Source organism: Lonchura striata, chromosome 2, assembly GCF_046129695.1.
Source record: "Lonchura striata isolate bLonStr1 chromosome 2, bLonStr1.mat, whole genome shotgun sequence".
NCBI lineage: Eukaryota > Metazoa > Chordata > Aves > Passeriformes > Estrildidae > Lonchura > Lonchura striata.
Genome location: NC_134604.1, coordinates 112891692 through 112907546, shown reverse-complemented (window position 1 = coordinate 112907546; position 15855 = coordinate 112891692). Strand labels below are relative to the sequence as shown.

The 15855-nt window shown below is 42.7% G+C and overlaps 1 protein-coding gene across 1 annotated transcript; it reads right to left on the bottom strand.

Annotated features, from left to right (window-relative positions):
* Positions 1–1854: 1854 nt before the first annotated feature.
* On the bottom strand, positions 1855–15338 carry TMPRSS2 (transmembrane serine protease 2). The gene is made up of 14 exons (XM_031506356.2): positions 15304–15338; positions 14050–14120; positions 12701–12896; positions 11716–11799; positions 10454–10573; positions 9068–9197; positions 8554–8664; positions 7673–7716; positions 6881–7055; positions 5184–5359; positions 3951–4046; positions 3204–3346; positions 2397–2549; positions 1855–2208 (listed from the first exon to the last, which is right to left on the bottom strand). The coding sequence occupies exons 2-14, from the start codon at positions 14062–14064 to the stop codon at positions 2197–2199; spliced, it is 1455 nt and encodes a 484-aa protein (XP_031362216.1). The 5' UTR covers positions 14065–14120; positions 15304–15338; the 3' UTR covers positions 1855–2196.
* Between the last annotated feature and the right edge of the window lie 517 nt (positions 15339–15855).

Sequence of the window (15855 nt, the reverse complement as noted above, 5' to 3'; positions counted from 1 at the left end):
AGCATGAGGAGGAATGACAAAATAGGGTGTGACGCCCTCAAGCCACTGCCTGCAGGCTAAACTTCCTTATTTAATTCAATTATGTCAGAGTGATTTCATCAGACCCAGCCACCAAAACACATTCCTGGACATCTTGCTCTATTTCCCTGAAGGACCTGAAATAATGGAATTAAAATAATCTCTCAGCTCATCCTCTTAGGGTTTTTTTTGTTTGGTTGGTTTTTTTGGGGTTTTTGTTTGTTTGTTTGTTTGTTGTTGGTTTTTTTAATCAGACTCTCAAAGCACTTCATACAATGAATCCAGCAACTGCTTCCAAAAACAAAATCCAAGTAAACAGATATAAAGCACAACTAAGGAAAACTACTTGTAAAAAAAAAAAAAGAAAAGAAAAAAAAATTTATTGGTGCAGTGTTTACATGTAAGATAATTGTATTTCAGTACCAAAACAGAAAACAAGACTAGTAGAGTCATTTCATTCAATAAAGATTTATCCTTCTTAACAAAGTGACTTGATATGGCTTTTTGATCCTCTACCACGATTATAAATTATTTTCAAAATCCTCAGTCAGGTGGCACTTGGATACAAATTACATTTTGCTAAAAACATACAGGTGGATACATAAAGGAGAGCTCTAAGGAATCAGAAGCCAAATTTAACAAATGAGGTAGTTCATCTCGTCCCGCAGAAACGCAGCTTTGTGTTTCCTTGTACAAAACATCAAGTCCCTGTCTGTGTCTGTGTGTGCAGCTCGAGGTGCAGCACAGCCTGGCTGGACACGTTTGCCCTTTGACTGCAGGGAGAGGTTCAGAGTCACCTTCAGTGTGCTCAGCCAGGGACATCAGCACTGAGACTCCTCCTGCTGCAGCTCTGGAGCATCCCTGACCAGGACATCCCTGACCAGGGCATCCCTGACCAGGGCATCCCTGGCCAGGGCATCCCTGGCCAGGGCATCCCTGGCCAGGGCATCCCTGGCCAGGGCATCCCTGGCCAGGGCATCCCTGACCAGGGCATCCCTCTCCAAATCCCACCTTGACCCCGTGCCCGTTTTGGGTTCAGAGCAGCTTAAGGCAGAACAGCACATATTTTGGTAAGGTCTGAGGCAGCCAGACTGCACCAGTCTGACTTTGATTGACGGCTGTGTTGAGATCCTGAGGATTTTTAACTACCTGAATAGACAGTGTGTTTGTTATTTTATTTTCTGTGTCTGTACTGTAGTGCACGAAAAATTCCCTTCATATATATTCCTCACCCTCTTACTGTCCTGAGACCCTGGGATCCCCAGCAGGGACCTGTTGGAGTGAGTCCAGAGGTCACAAAGGTGTTCCAAGGGCTGGAGCACCTCTGCTATGGAGACAGGCTGAAAGAGCTGGGGTTGTTCAGCCTCTGGAAGGCTCTGAGGAAACTTCACCACCTTTTCCAGTCCCTAATGAGCCTAGAAAAAAGCTGGAGAAGGACTTTGGACAAAGACATGGAGTGAGAGGACCAGGGCTAGTGACATCAGACTAAAAGAGGGCACATTTATATTAAATTTTAGGGAGAAATTCTTCCCTGTGAGGGTGGTGAGGCACTGGAGCAGGTTGCCCAGGGAAGCTGAGGATGGTCCAGCCCTGGAAGTGTTTAATGCCAGTTTAGATGGGGCTCTGAGCAACCTGGGATATTGGAAGGTGTCCCTGCCCATGGCAGCGGGGTTGGAAGTGGATGATCCTTAAGTTCCCTTCCAACCCAAACCATTTTATAATTCTACACTAAAAAAACATTAATTTCTTTTTAAAATGCCAACCAGCAGCTCGGAGATTCAACATTCACATTACTTAACATTTAATTTAAAAACTACTAAACCAACTGTCTCAGCATCCTGCTACGAAAATCTGAAATTAAACTGTGATTGAAATTGTCATTATAAGCCTGATCATCAAGTGAAAGTTATTCAACAAAAGAGAGACATTTCAGCAAGCAGCTGACAGAATGACTCTGCCAGGCACCACAAGGAAAAGAAAGGTACTCATTGTGATAATCCTTCAGTGATTAAGATCTGTCACTGTAGCCAGCACAGAACTAAGTGTGTAATCCTTCATGTTACTTTTAAAAAGAAAAATCAAAGAGGAAAAATAAAATCAACCACAAAGTAAATAAATATCCCAGGCCCCCATGGCTTCATTCATTCTTGTCCTCAGGAACATCAGTTAGCAATGTTGTCATCTGTTTGCCTGTTTAAACGACAAAACAAAACAGAAAACAACAGCTCAGGTTCTGTCTTAACAATCACTTGGATGCTTCCCAATAAAACAGCTTAGTTATCATGCAAGTCACATTTATTTATTTTTTTTTTTAAATGTAAAATCACATTTCAGGATGCGGGGCCTTAAAATGTATGGAAAAACTCCAGATATTTTACCTGCATATTTTTATAAATCCAGTCTGTAAACACAGTCATATTCCCGTACACTCCAGGTTTGTTGGGAGTGGCACAGCCAGTGCCCCAGCTGGTATCTCCAACCAGCCACCACACAGAGTGGTGGTGAGTCACCAGAGGACCTCCACTGTCACCCTGCCCGGGACACAAACACCTTGTTAGTGACACAGCCACCAGGAAAAGCACCACCCATTTCACTCCAGGAACACAGATTTAGTATCAATATAAACCTACCTGCCATTTAGGGAGCCACTAAAACAAGATATGGTGGCAATTTTCATGTTAAATGATGTCTGCTTCCAAGAGGGATGAAAATATTTTGCCCAGAGCCCTCTAAGTAAGATTTGCATTATTGACTTTCTTGCTCACTAGCACAACACTGTGGTTAACAATATAATAATGATAATAATATGGGGAGCATTTAATCACTTTCAAGTACCAGGTAAAAAACCATCCCTAAAGCATTAAAAAGCAGCCTCACCCCCTTGGGAATTTAATGAGAACTCAGCACTGGCAGCCATTCAGAAAAACTCTTCTCTTTAAAGGGATACACCACCAAAATAACCAGAAGCCCAACCAGATATAATGTAAATTTTTAATTTTTAGGAGGGCATAGGATTTATTTGCAATAGAGAAATAGATAGATAGATAGATAGATAGATAGATAGATAGATAGATAGATAGATAGATAGATAGATAGAAAGCCTGCTAGCAAGGCCACAAAAATAATCAGATCATTTTTCATTTCATCTTTTATATAATTATTAGCTATTAATTAGGAATAATTACCTGACAGGAATCAATTCCCCCTGCTAGGTCTCCAGCACAGATCATTGTAGGCAGAATCATGCCATTGTAGATATAGACAGCATTACACCTTGAATGTTCTATTAAGGGCACTGCAACGTAATTCAAGCTGTTTGATGTTTTACCTAGAATTGAAATATGCACAAACGTGCAAAGACAAAACCAGAATCAGCATCACATTACTTTGCTGTTACAAAAAATCCCAGCAGCCAAGATGAAATAAACTTCCTAGAAGCAGTGGGATGGAAATTTAAGATGTAAGTCTACAAGAAGTCAAGAGAACCTCCCCCAGTACCTTTCTTATACAAAAAAAAACCTTTTCCTCTTTCCAGTCTTGCAAATTTACTTCCACCATTCTCTTCAGCCTGAGGTGGTGGAAAGGAGCAGCTCCTGCCCTTTCCCACATCCACAGGACATGCTTGGCACACAGCAATCCTTGCTGCAGGAGAGGTGGCCCTGCCAGCAGGGGCACAGAATTATCTCCTGGTTGGGAATTTCTGGCCCCCAGAACTGATCTGAGGGTTTTTTGCAGTCTGGCTGAGTGCAAAACCTCACAACTTGCTTTGAGACAGAACACCCTGGGGAAATACTGGGGCTATAAAACGGGTGAAAAAATAGTGTATGAACAGATCTAATTCAAACTGCCCCATCAGCTCATGCAACAATATTCTTAGGATGAAGAGGACTAGTTTATGTGAAAGATCAAAATATTCCAGAGGCACTTTTTACCTCCTTGGTGCTCTGCTCCCCACCCTGATATCCAGCACTGCTGGTTAGGTTGGAACATCATTCCTGGATTGGGCAGACAAACTGGCCTCACACTTTCTGCAAAACAAACAGAAAATAGATGTTCAGACAGAACTCAAGATTTAAATGGCCACCACTTACACACCATGCATTCTCTCTGTATTTTACATTCCTTGCAGGCAGTCAATGCAGGAAGCAGCACAAGGTTTACCAGCTGCCCTTTCCCTGAGGGGTACCTCATCTCCACCTCAAATCTACCTCATCTCCACCTCAAATCTACCTCATCCCCACCTCAAATCCACCTCATCCCCACCTGAAATCCACCTCATCTCCACCTTAAATCTACCTCATCCCCACCTCAAATCTACCTCATCTCCACCTCAAATCTACCTCATCTCCACCTCAAATCTACCTCATCTCCACCTCAAATCTACCTCATCTCCACCTTAAAGTGAGGGACAAGCAGTTAATGGTTCTACTTTAAATCATCAGGTTTAGTAGAACTTGATGACTGAATTTAACACCAGCTCTTCTGAGCAGTAGAAGAAAAAATTCTGCAAACTACAGCTCTGCATTCTCTCTACAAAACTCTGCTGAAAACAATCACAAGACAAGCAGGATTCAGTATTGATATATGCAAGAAGAGTGCAGCACAAAAACCTGGAAAACAGACAATCTCCCTGCTCTCAGCAGCAGAAAATCCCTTTCAGGTCACTCCTGGTAGATTTAAACTGATGCACTGAAACACAAAGGGCCTGTACACAAAAAGCACTTTATGTTTAAATAATGGCTTGTCCTCTATTTTCTACTGATTGCTTACAAACAACCTACATCTGCTTTTATGAAAGGAACTTCTTGTAATGTTGAATTCTGAAGGGTTTTTTTGAGCATCTTTTGACCTGACTTGAGTGGGGTTTTAATCAGCTGCTCTAGCACTGCACCTGTAGTTGTCTGACATACAGCAGTGACCAAACTGAAGCACCAGAGAAAATTCTGGGGTAAAAATGTATAATTGAGATGAGCCCAAATCCCCTATCCATGTAATAGATTTAAATAAATCCTGCTTAGGGAATCACAGGCTATGCCCTCTGTCTCTAGGGTAATTTTGTGTTTTCCAATAAGTGTCTACAAGGATTGCTTGATGAAATTCAGAAGTTTGAAAAGATGTGCTCACTCCCACTGGATTTTTTCCCTTAAGAGGAGCAGAATACCTACCAGTAAAACTCAGTGGTGTCTCCAGCTTCATAAGTGCAACATCATTGTCTTTAGAGTCTGTGTCATAATCTGGGTGGGAAATTATCTGTTGCACTTTGTATCCACTTCTAAAAAGCATCTCATCCTGATTCAGAATCCCAGCATAAACCCTCCAGCTGTGTGGGTCAGCCAGTCGCCTACAGAACAAAGAAAAGGTCTGAAGGTTTTCTTCTGTGGTGACAAGACACAGATTAGGACCTTCAAAAAACTGTCTTCAGGAGCTGTAGTCAAATGCTTGTGTGACCAAAAATGCACATGCATTTGGACTACCATTTCTGAAGAATAAGACAAATTGCCAGACATGTAACTTGAAAAAAGCTTGGCTCTAGTTTCAAAAATATATTAAAAAAAAAAAATCTTTGCAGTGGGTTAAGTATCACTGTCTATCCCTTTAATCACTCAGCACAACAAATTAAGTCTGAGGTTGCAACACTGAAGCCTTTTGATTTCTATGACTGAGGGATCAGGCAAGTATTTCTCAAGTCTCACATGTCAGTGGTATCAGCAGACACCAGAATTAGTAAAAATGTGATCTAGTGAAAGAATTTCATTATCTTGAAAACATCAAGGGTTTTTTTTTAGGCTGGTTTTGGGTTTTGGTGGGTTTTTTTTAATGTTAGTCATGCTTACTAGATGTTATTTAAGCCGCCTCTTGTGCTCCAGCACAGTTTACAAAACTTAATAGAAAACTTGCCACGAGTGTTAAAACTCCCTCCATGAGAAGCACCAAGGCAGTTGTGCCTGCAGGTCACCCCAGCTCCAAAAAAAGCCCAGATCAGGCTGAAAACCAGGTCTGTGCCAGCTGCAGCTTGGTTGCCATTCCCAAAGCTTTTGCACACCACAGAGCTCAAATCCAGGCAACAAAGGAGGGATAAGATCTCCAGGTAGAAATCAACACTTGCATTCCTTTCTCAAGGTTAAGGACAAATATTCTTCCTTGCCTTAGCCTCAAACTGTGATCCAGCCAACCAACCATTAAAAATATTTTTGTTTTGTGGGTTTTCCCTCCAACAGAAGCAGCCACCTTTTAAACAAATTCTTGCCCTTTCTGAGGGTACCACAGAACCCTCAACTGTCTTTTATAGGTTAAAAATGTACAAAGCACCAGCTATTTTTCTTGTTGATAGCTACATAAAGTGCTCCTTGGATAGATATAAATCTGTATTTAATACTGACTTGGACTTTACTACCCCGTGGCAAGAAGATATGAAGAAATAAATGGCACAGACATCTTTAAATTGATCATATCTACAGCACTGTGATATTTGAGAATTTGGGGAGGGGGAATTTTCTCACGGGGTAATTTAACACCTTCATGGAAACATTGTACTGGCTGGCATTAAATTTGGTGCCTTGAGTTTACATCTTGAATTGGGTGGGTATCTGTGCTCAACATCACCCATTTCATTTTGTAAATAAGACAAAATATAAAATAAGGCTTCCTGTAGAATGCAGACAGACAAACTGCAGCCATCCTCCTTCCAATCTTCCCTTAATACTTCAGATTTTTAACACAGAAAAAACACTGCAACGATCACCTGCATGCCAGGCTTGGGGAGGGGAGAAATTCAGTTTTAATGGAGAAAGTGGGGAGAACAGAATAAATTCATGCATTTCAGCCTGCAGAAAGGCAAACAGGCAGGGAGAGAGGGACTCACCCTTCCACACAGTGTGCTGCTGTCACGAGCCAGTGTGGGGTGATGATGGAGCCCCCGCAGACGTGGGTGCCCTGCACGTGCAGGCTGACCTGCCACGGCCACTGCCCCAGCACGGCCCCGCTGCCCCCCACGATCCTGTTCATGATGCTCACGCTCTTGCTGGACAGGCCACACTCTGAAAAAAGGCAGTCACACGCAGAGGTTGATCAAAGAATGAGCTGGGAGGCAGTTCTGCACCCGGGGCTCCCCTGGCAGAGGGGTGCACACACCATGCTGGGCACAGCACAGCTCAAAGCCCTGCCCTACACCAACTCTGCCATTGCCCAGACCCCCATTAAATTGCAAACCTCACCTGGCAGCTGCTGCCCTTGGTTCACCATAAACTCTTCCCACCTTTCAGGAGTCTCTGGCGATTCTGGCATCCCTGTGCTGTGCAACAAAGCAGCCAACAGCCAGGAGACTCCTTGGGACAGGAATCACCATCAAGCAGGCACTGCCCACCCAGTTGCTGAATCTTGGAGAGCAAATGTGCCACAGACCCCCCCAACACAGGGGGATGGACATGGAGCTCCATCACAAGTCATCTAAAGGAACCAGTGGCAGCAACTGGGGGTCCAATGTATTCCTTGTCTGCTCTCCCACCCTGCTCCTAAAACTGTATTATTTGGGAATCAGAGTTAAATCTTTTGCCCATGCAAAAACAGCAATTAATGCCAAAGGTCCAAAAGAACCTGCCAGCCAGAGCATTTCAAAGCATGAAGAGGCAGAAGTCTGCAAAAGCCCGTGAGTTACCTATGCAGCGCAGAGAAACCACCTTTCCTGAGGCACAGGAACCACTGCAGGAGAAACAAAAAAATCCAAAGAGGATCTTAGGCACTCAAGTGAAGGAAATGGTGAGCACAGTCCACCCTCCAGCTGCTTTCTACCCTTTGCAGCTACATGCCCTGCCTTCAGCCTCATCTTCCTGTGCAAGTCCCTCTTTTCTTCACTTTCTCCAGCTACCCTACCAGCAACCATCTGGCCTCCACCATGCTTTGCTTTCATCAAAACTGTCCTGTGGGAGCCTGCAGGCATGAGCACAAAACGTTTGAAAGCCTTTTGAGAAGCAAGATGAAGTGATAAAGTGCAGCTGATTTAGGAAGCCCTTGCAGAAGAACTAAACAAGGGAGCTGCAGGAAGTTTGCAAGCACAGCAGATTACAGGTTTTGACACTGGACACTTCAGAGTTGTTTAATGATAATACAAATGCTTTCTAGAGTGAAGATCCGTTTTTGCATGCTGTGCATTTATGTGACTGAAAAAATGGCTGTGCCAGCTGCTGTGAATGTGTTGCAGCTTGTAGCTCTTGTCACCATACACAAACTCCTACAGATGGTCAGAGAGCCTTACAAAATTACTTTTGACATGGCAACCTTCTAGACAGCACAGGGGATGGGACATTTTTTCTTTTAGAAGAGGACAGGGAGGATGGAAAAAAAATTTAAAAACAGCTGTTTTTTTAAAAAAGAGGGAAGAACAGTTGCTGCAATCAGATTGAAAGCAAAGTCTCTTTCCCTCCAACAATCCCCACTGAAAGATGTGCTTGCATTGTGCTGCAGGCAGAAGCTGCACCTCTGCCAGCATCTGGAGAGAGCCTGGATGAAAAGAGAGAGGCTTTTATTAAACAAAGATACCTGGTGTACAGCTTTTTGTACAAGTCTATATTCCCAGCACTCGTGTTCAACTTCATGTAGCTCTTAAAGCTGACTTCAGGGGCCACCCCACGACTGTAGAAATATGTATCCCTGCAAAACAGAACGTCCACGATGAAACCCAGCACTGGTTTCAATTTTCAAACAAGTGATAACAGTGAGCAGTGCCAAGCCAGATCTTCTGACATGACAGCACTAGGAATCTTTATTTTTGTTTATTATATTTATTTTTATTTTTGTGAATATGGAACCCTGGTGGTGCAGCCCAGCCAGAGTCTCAGATTCTTCAAACATCTGTCAAGTTCCACTTCCCACCAATTGCTGGGTTAAAATAATATTTTTATCTGATATGCATGCACCTCATGTAACAGGGCAAGATGAAGAGGTGCCTTTGCCAGTACATTTTCCCAGCAAAGTCTCAAACACATTAAAAATGGCAAGAGGGAAATTTTAACCTTTCTTTGTCTGAGCAAAGGCTGACAGGGGTTGCACTTACACGCTGTAGCCCATGTCTTTGCATGCAATCTTCCCATAATCATCATTCCAGTCATCTTGGCAAACAGGATACCAGAATTTGCTGACAGGTGAATAAACTTCCAGAATAAAATTTGGTCCAAAAAGTCTAACTGCCAGAAAAGGAAGAAAGGGAAAAAGGAAAAAAAAAAAGGAAACTAAGAACACCACATGCCGTTATTACTGCTTTCTCTGCTTGGAAGTAGTTACCCATAATATCCAATTCATTTATGAACTGATGTTAATTTAATGCTCTCTGCTACTCAAATTCTGAGTAAATAGCCAGTAGACAGAAATATGGCAATGACTTACTTCTTTTTATGTAAGGCAATTTAGAAGAACTAACCAGTTTTAAAACGCAAATGTACAAGATACAAGATTTCAGTTTTTAGACTCAAAATTCTCTTTTATATTCTACCACTGAAAAAGATTGCAACAATGAAAATTTCCTGATCTTTTCTCTACACAACCATATCTTTCTTAATATATCACATACTGCGTATAAATAAAATATGATCTATTGAAAATACTTTATATTGTCTCTTAACACACCAAATTTCTCCAGAGAAGTGCTTTGTAAAGCAAGAATACAACCAGGAGCAATTAGCTCTGACATTCCATGTCCCATTGTGTATCTGCTTGCACAAGAATTTAATAAAAAGTACTTCAAGCAAAAGAAGAGATTGAAACAGGCTTCTCCAAGATGCCATTATTCAACTAAAGGAGTGGAACAGCTGCCAGCAAATGCCAACCCTGCATGAGAATAAAAGTTTACAGAGGGAATTTAAAGCACAGCTGCAGTTTTCCATGTGGCAGTGGCACGACACAAGATGCCAAACCTCTGGAATGACAAATCAATGTCCTTCTACCTTCAGCTCTGCACTAAAGCTTCCTTTGGCATATTTTCAAAGCAATGCTTAGGCAGCTTTTTGTACACAAATAAGTTAGGAAGTACTTGAAGAACTAAGAGAACAAGGAATATAAAATACATGGAAAAAGACAAGCCTGACTGAAGACCACCAGGTTTGTTATCACCTGAAGCTTACTGAGAAGTCACCACTGACTGTTCCATCCAGAGACAATGCTAGATCCAGCTCTGCACAAACCCCACTCAAATTAACAGGTGACATTTCAAAAACTGACTCAAAGTCAATGCAGCTCAACCCCCTGAGCATTTTATTTCAGCTTTTCAATCGGGCTGGAAGCAAACTGAGTATCTATACATAACACACATCCTAAACCATTTTAATGACACAGCTTGGGCTAAAACACTCTTGTTGCAGCTTAGGCAAGCTCTGGACAAGGCAGTCTGCTGCCAGGCTCCTGCAGTGATGCAGTTTGCCCCCAGCCCTTGGCTGCTGTCACTCACCACAGCGGGTCTCATCCTCCCCGTTGGGGCAGTCGCTGACTCCGTCACACCACTGCGAGGGGGGCATGCACACCCCTGAGGATCCACACTCAATCAGGGAGCTGAGACAGTGATTCTCTACTGCAGGGAGACAGAAGCACAGCCATAAGCTGCACATCAGCCCAGCTCTCAAAGAGTTTCCCACTTGGATGGAGCCAAACGTTGGAAGCGGCTCCGAACTGCGGCGGTGGGAGGGACCCAGCCTGCCGCAACAGAGATGGATTGCTCTGTCCTTTGCACAGATCAAGCCTCTGATGCAGCTGATTGGGTTTTGGCCACTTGCCTCCCCTGAATAATCAGGCACCATTAATTTGTCAGGAAGGAGTCAGCTTTGCACTGGCAAAGCGTTAGCAGGTAGAAAAGGAGGAAGAGAGTGAGCGCCTCAATAATATACTTTTGTTCTCATTTAAAACAAGATTACACTCCCCCTGCTTAAACCAAAGTGAGTCAGAAAAGTGCCTCTAAGAACACAAAGTGTCATAGTAATAGTTCTAAATGAACTCCCTTAAAGTCATAGATTAGTTTGGAAGGGGTCTTTAAACATCATTTTAGTCCAACCCCAATGCAACATTTCTCCTTCTCTTCTCCTGAGCAGAATGGAAAGGAGAGGCTCCAAAAAACACCAGATTTTTAATTTCCTGCTTTATTAGCAAAGCAGCTCTCATTGAAAGGGAAATTGAGACAGCACAAGGCAAATTTCACCTGAGTTGAACAGAATTGGTCCAGCCCTGCTTCAGAGCTCAGTCACCCCAGCTGGGGATGATTTCTAAAGCAAAAATCCATGGTACAACTCAGAGTGCTGAGGCAGGCTGGGCTTGTGCAATATTTACACAAAAGCCCCACAGAAACAAATAAATGGATATAAATGACTTCTGCTCCAAGAGAGATGCCATTTTAGCAGAACAAAACACATCTTGACCGTTTACACTCCTGCAGTTAAGGTTTGCACACTTATTGCAATCCCCTCCCTTCACCTGGAATTAAGTGAAGCTTGAATTTGGAAAACAACAGCAGCATTAAAAAGAAAGGAAAAAAACAAAAAACCTCAACCCACCAACAAAACTGAGCCATTAAGAAGCAACATTAGTTATCTCTTAGGAGAAAAGGAACAAAGATTTTTCTATCCTTAATTCAGAGTAAAGCATAAAATGAGAATGGATATATCTAACTTGAAAAGTTTAATACATATTTCTCTTTAAAAAAACAAGAAAAAAAAAACTTACCAAAATACCAGATGAAGAAAGCAGCAATTGCACAACAAATGACTATTAATATAGATAATATTATTATTATGGTTTTCCGTAGACCTGAAATGAAAGCAAGGAGGAAAAGATAAATTAGGTTCACAAGCAATTTCTACCCACCAGCACTATTTATTTGACATTAAAATCAGTCATTTTTGGCCATACTTTTCTCCATTCCACCATCCTTCCTCCCGAAGCCCCCAGCTTCACCAGCACCCCAACCAGCTGTCACTTCTTCATCCACAAGGAAGTGGCCACTTGGAAGTGTGGATCCCTTTCTGTGGGAGTCCAGGGCTTCCCTCCGGCTGCCCTGAAGGTCTGGGACCCTGGCAGGGGTCAGGAACCCCCCTGGACAGAGCCCCCAGAGACACTGGCTGTGATCTCTGTCCATGGAAAAGAGTTTTCAGTCTTACAGGATGAATTACAAGTTCTGAGTGTTTGATACAAGTAATAATTAAGTGTGGCACAGGTGCAAAAGTAAAATTTTAGGATTCTAGATGAGGGGTCCAAAGGGGACAAGATGGAGGAAATTGGGTGTGCCTTGTCCTTTTTCTCCTTCTTCATGCCCTCCATGTTTCACTGTGGTGTTGGCATTTTTCTGTTGGTTCAGGCTGGGGACACACTGTCCAACGTAGGTGACAGATATTGGCACGTTCTTGTAAATCCAGCCCAGGGAGTTTCTGGTATTTAATGTTTGTAACATCCCACTGAGGGCAGAGCCCCACACGCTGCCCTGCAGGACAGAGCTGGGCAGGGCAGCAGAACATGTTAGAGATAAACAGAATAAACAACCTTGGAACCAGCACAGACCAATTATGGCTTCTGCTTTGGCAGCGGGGCTGAAAGACAGAGACTTTCTGCAATCTCGGAATCATCAATACCATAGATAACGACACCTTTCCTTTGTTATCTTATTTTGACAGATCTCGGGACCAAAACCAGGAGAAATCCCCCCAAAACTTACTGGCTGCACAGCTTCTCCTGGGCGGGGGTGCTGCTGGCCTGCTGGACTGGTGGGTGGCAACCCTGGGCACGTAGGTTGGCACGGAGGGAGGGCTGGAGAAGAGCTGGGGGTAAGGATTAGCACCTGCTGCCAGCCTGGCAGCGTAGAGCGGCTCCGGCTGGAAGCCCCGGTTCTCGTAGTACGGCGGTGGGGGACCCTGAGGGGTGGCATGGGGAGGGAGGGAACAGGAGAGGGTGAGAAACAAGGCTGCCATCAGCACCAAATCTCACAGTCCTGCTCTGTAAAATACACCAGAACGCTCACTGGGGACCCCAGTGTACACAGACAGAGATTCACAGAACACGCCTAAAGCCTCGTGCTTTGTGTTGCCCTGATTTTTAAAAGTGGTTACTTTTATAGTTCTTTTGAAAGTTTTAAAGTTCTCATAAAACTTCTTTAGCCTTTTGATGACGTTTACACATCTGAGAGTCAGAGTTCCCACACCATGTCATGTTTAAATAGAATGGTTTACATATTTCTCTGGGGGTGGAGAGAAAGGATTGCTTGATCTTTGGACCAGTGTGGTTGGAGAGGTGGTAATTTCATCCTCCAATCCACTGTCATCTTTGGAATTCCATAAATACCAGATGTTTGACTAAAACCATGTCTTTTTCTCTTTTGAACTTACCAAACTTCTGTGTACTCATTTTGTGTCCAACAGCGATAGTTTTAAATTATAAACATAACACAGAGTGAGGTTGGCAATCCTCTGACAGGATCAGTTTCCTGATCCATAGCAGCCCAGCCCAAGAAGGATTCTTGAGCCCAGCTCTCCCAAATGCTTGTCCTGGGCTATCTGACAGGGTAGAAATAAACTGCAAGGACAGCTGTGGGCTGCACCATCACAGCAAGAAATGCTGACAAGAAACAGCCTTTGTCCAGGTCCTGGATAAATTCTCACTGCTCCATTTTGTGCTGTGACAGCACCAGGTACACCTAAGCTATTTCTGACACACACTGGCCTGCAGCAGGAATATTTATCCTGGAAGAGCTTTAAGAACTAATTAGAAGCCATTCTAACCTATCCCACCAAAACAAGCTTAAATAAATCAAATGCACATGCTCAAAAGCATAAATCTCCCCTAAAAGTATTTGAGCACTTGAAATGTTGGTTAAATCAAGGTTCTTACACCTGCCTCACAGCTTCTTCTCTCCTTTTTGCCAAAAAGGAAACACAGCAAATAGTCCATGTTTTAAAAGACTTGTTAATCAGGACAGCACTCAATGGAGCTGTTACGTGTAAAGAAACAAAACTGTATTAAAAGAAAAAAAAATCAGAGAGGAATATTGTGAATATTTTGTTTACTTACTAGAGTAGAGGTCATTTTTCCTTTGTCAACAGTACAGAAACAATTCAAGTGTTGGGGTGTAAAGTGTGAACCTACACAAACAAACAAAAAAGAAAACAATCACTACTGGAGGTTTTGGCCAGCTTTCTTGTCAGTTTTCCCTTTGGAAAAAGACCAGATTTGCAGAGTGGAGAAATAAAATGAATTAAAAAAAAAAAAAAACCAAAAAAAAACAACAACAACCCAAACCAAGGGGAATTATTTGAGGAGAGGCTACAAATTAAGGTGCAGCATGAAATCAGATCTGAGCAGCCTCTCAATCCAAGGCTGAGGATAATACAGTGGTGACTATTCATTAGCACGAGGGCAGCACAAACTGAGAAGGTCAAGTCAGTGCTGGCAGAACCAGAGTCAAAGAATAGCCTGGCAGAGACCCACACGGTGTCAGTGCCATGCTCAGGCCCTCTCTCAACACCTACTCAAGTGTCTCTCTGAGGTTTATGACACAGAAAGCAGCAAAGCATCAGGAAATTCAAATTCAAGCAATTCATGATACTTGCAGCCCCCACAGGCCAGGTTTTTTTCACTCTTATGTGTTCTAAAAAGTTGTTTTCTTGGCTCTGTGTTGTAGTCACTGAACCAAAAACAGGGAGAGAAGCACGGCAGGGGAAGAGTGCCACAGAAATATTGAAAGTTTTGCAGACAGGGTAAAAAGAGAGGTTCTGCACTGAATGTTTCAAGCATCCAGCAGTTTATTTTAAAGTTAAACGTTAACGTTGAGTAAAACCAGTGATTGCCACAGACACAAGAAACACCAAAATGTTTGCTGGAGCAGATCTAAAATAGGCAGTTATACAGCTTCACAAGCAATCATTCTAATAAATGCTGCTGTCTACTGAGTCCTCTCATGTTGCACTACAAGAAAAAAAGCCTAGAAAGTGCCTCAGAGTCCTGCACTGAGAAATACCTTTGTCTACCTTGCAGAGCAAAACCCTGCACATTGCAGCTGTGTAAAGATACAACATGATTCAGTGTGTTGTATAGTAATAGGTTATTTTTTAGAACCTGTATCAAGGCATCATCTCGCCCAAAACTGAACTGCAAATGTCACTGAAGCAGATTTCAAGAGCTGCTCAGCCCGTCGAGCGTGCCAATTCTTTGTGACACTTCAGGAAGGCTGATGCTGATATTTGCTGATCATTGCTAGCAAACATGTAAATAATGCACCACTGAACTTATTTGTGTGGCAGGCAGGTGAGTCTTACTCATACTTACTGAAAGTCCATCAGACTGGTGACTAAGGCTCCAGGACTTCTGCTTTGCTTTATGTCCCATCCATCCTTGCCCAGCTCGTCACAGCAGCTGGGAAGTGCAGCTCTGCCCAGACTTAGGGACAAATAAATCACAGGAAAATATTTCTGTTCCTTGTTCTCTGAAAAGGAGAAGGAATAAAAGGGTTAGGACAGAAGGGTCTCTCTTCTCAGGAGAGAAGTGGTGATTCTGAGGTAAGCCAACAGGTACTGTGACCAAAAAAAATCCCAAATACTTTTTTTACCATTTTAAAGGCTTTGCAAATTAATAGGGAAGAGTGTTCCTCACTCTTTTTTGGGAGTTTCTGGAAGTACTTTTAGTTTGGTTTTGGTTTTTTTTTTTTTTAGTCCTTGTTAATCTATTTTCTATCCAGCTTCTGATTAATAAGTTTCCTTGTTATAAAATAACAGGAACTCATAGATAAATACAGACTTCCATGATATTACATACACACATTTTCCCAGTGTTTTAAAAGTGCACAAAACCAAAATCACTGAACTCCTGTTAGCTTTGCAA

Excerpts from the sequence above, each read along its gene's own strand:
- TMPRSS2 (XM_031506356.2), bottom strand. Across the intron at positions 11,800-12,700 it reads CAGGAGAAGCTGTGCAGCCA|GTCTACGGAAAACCATAATA; the intron begins GTAAGTTTTGGG and ends CTTTCATTTCAG. Across the intron at positions 8,665-9,067 it reads AAAGACATGGGCTACAGCGT|GGATACATATTTCTACAGTC; the intron begins GTAAGTGCAACC and ends TCTGTTTTGCAG.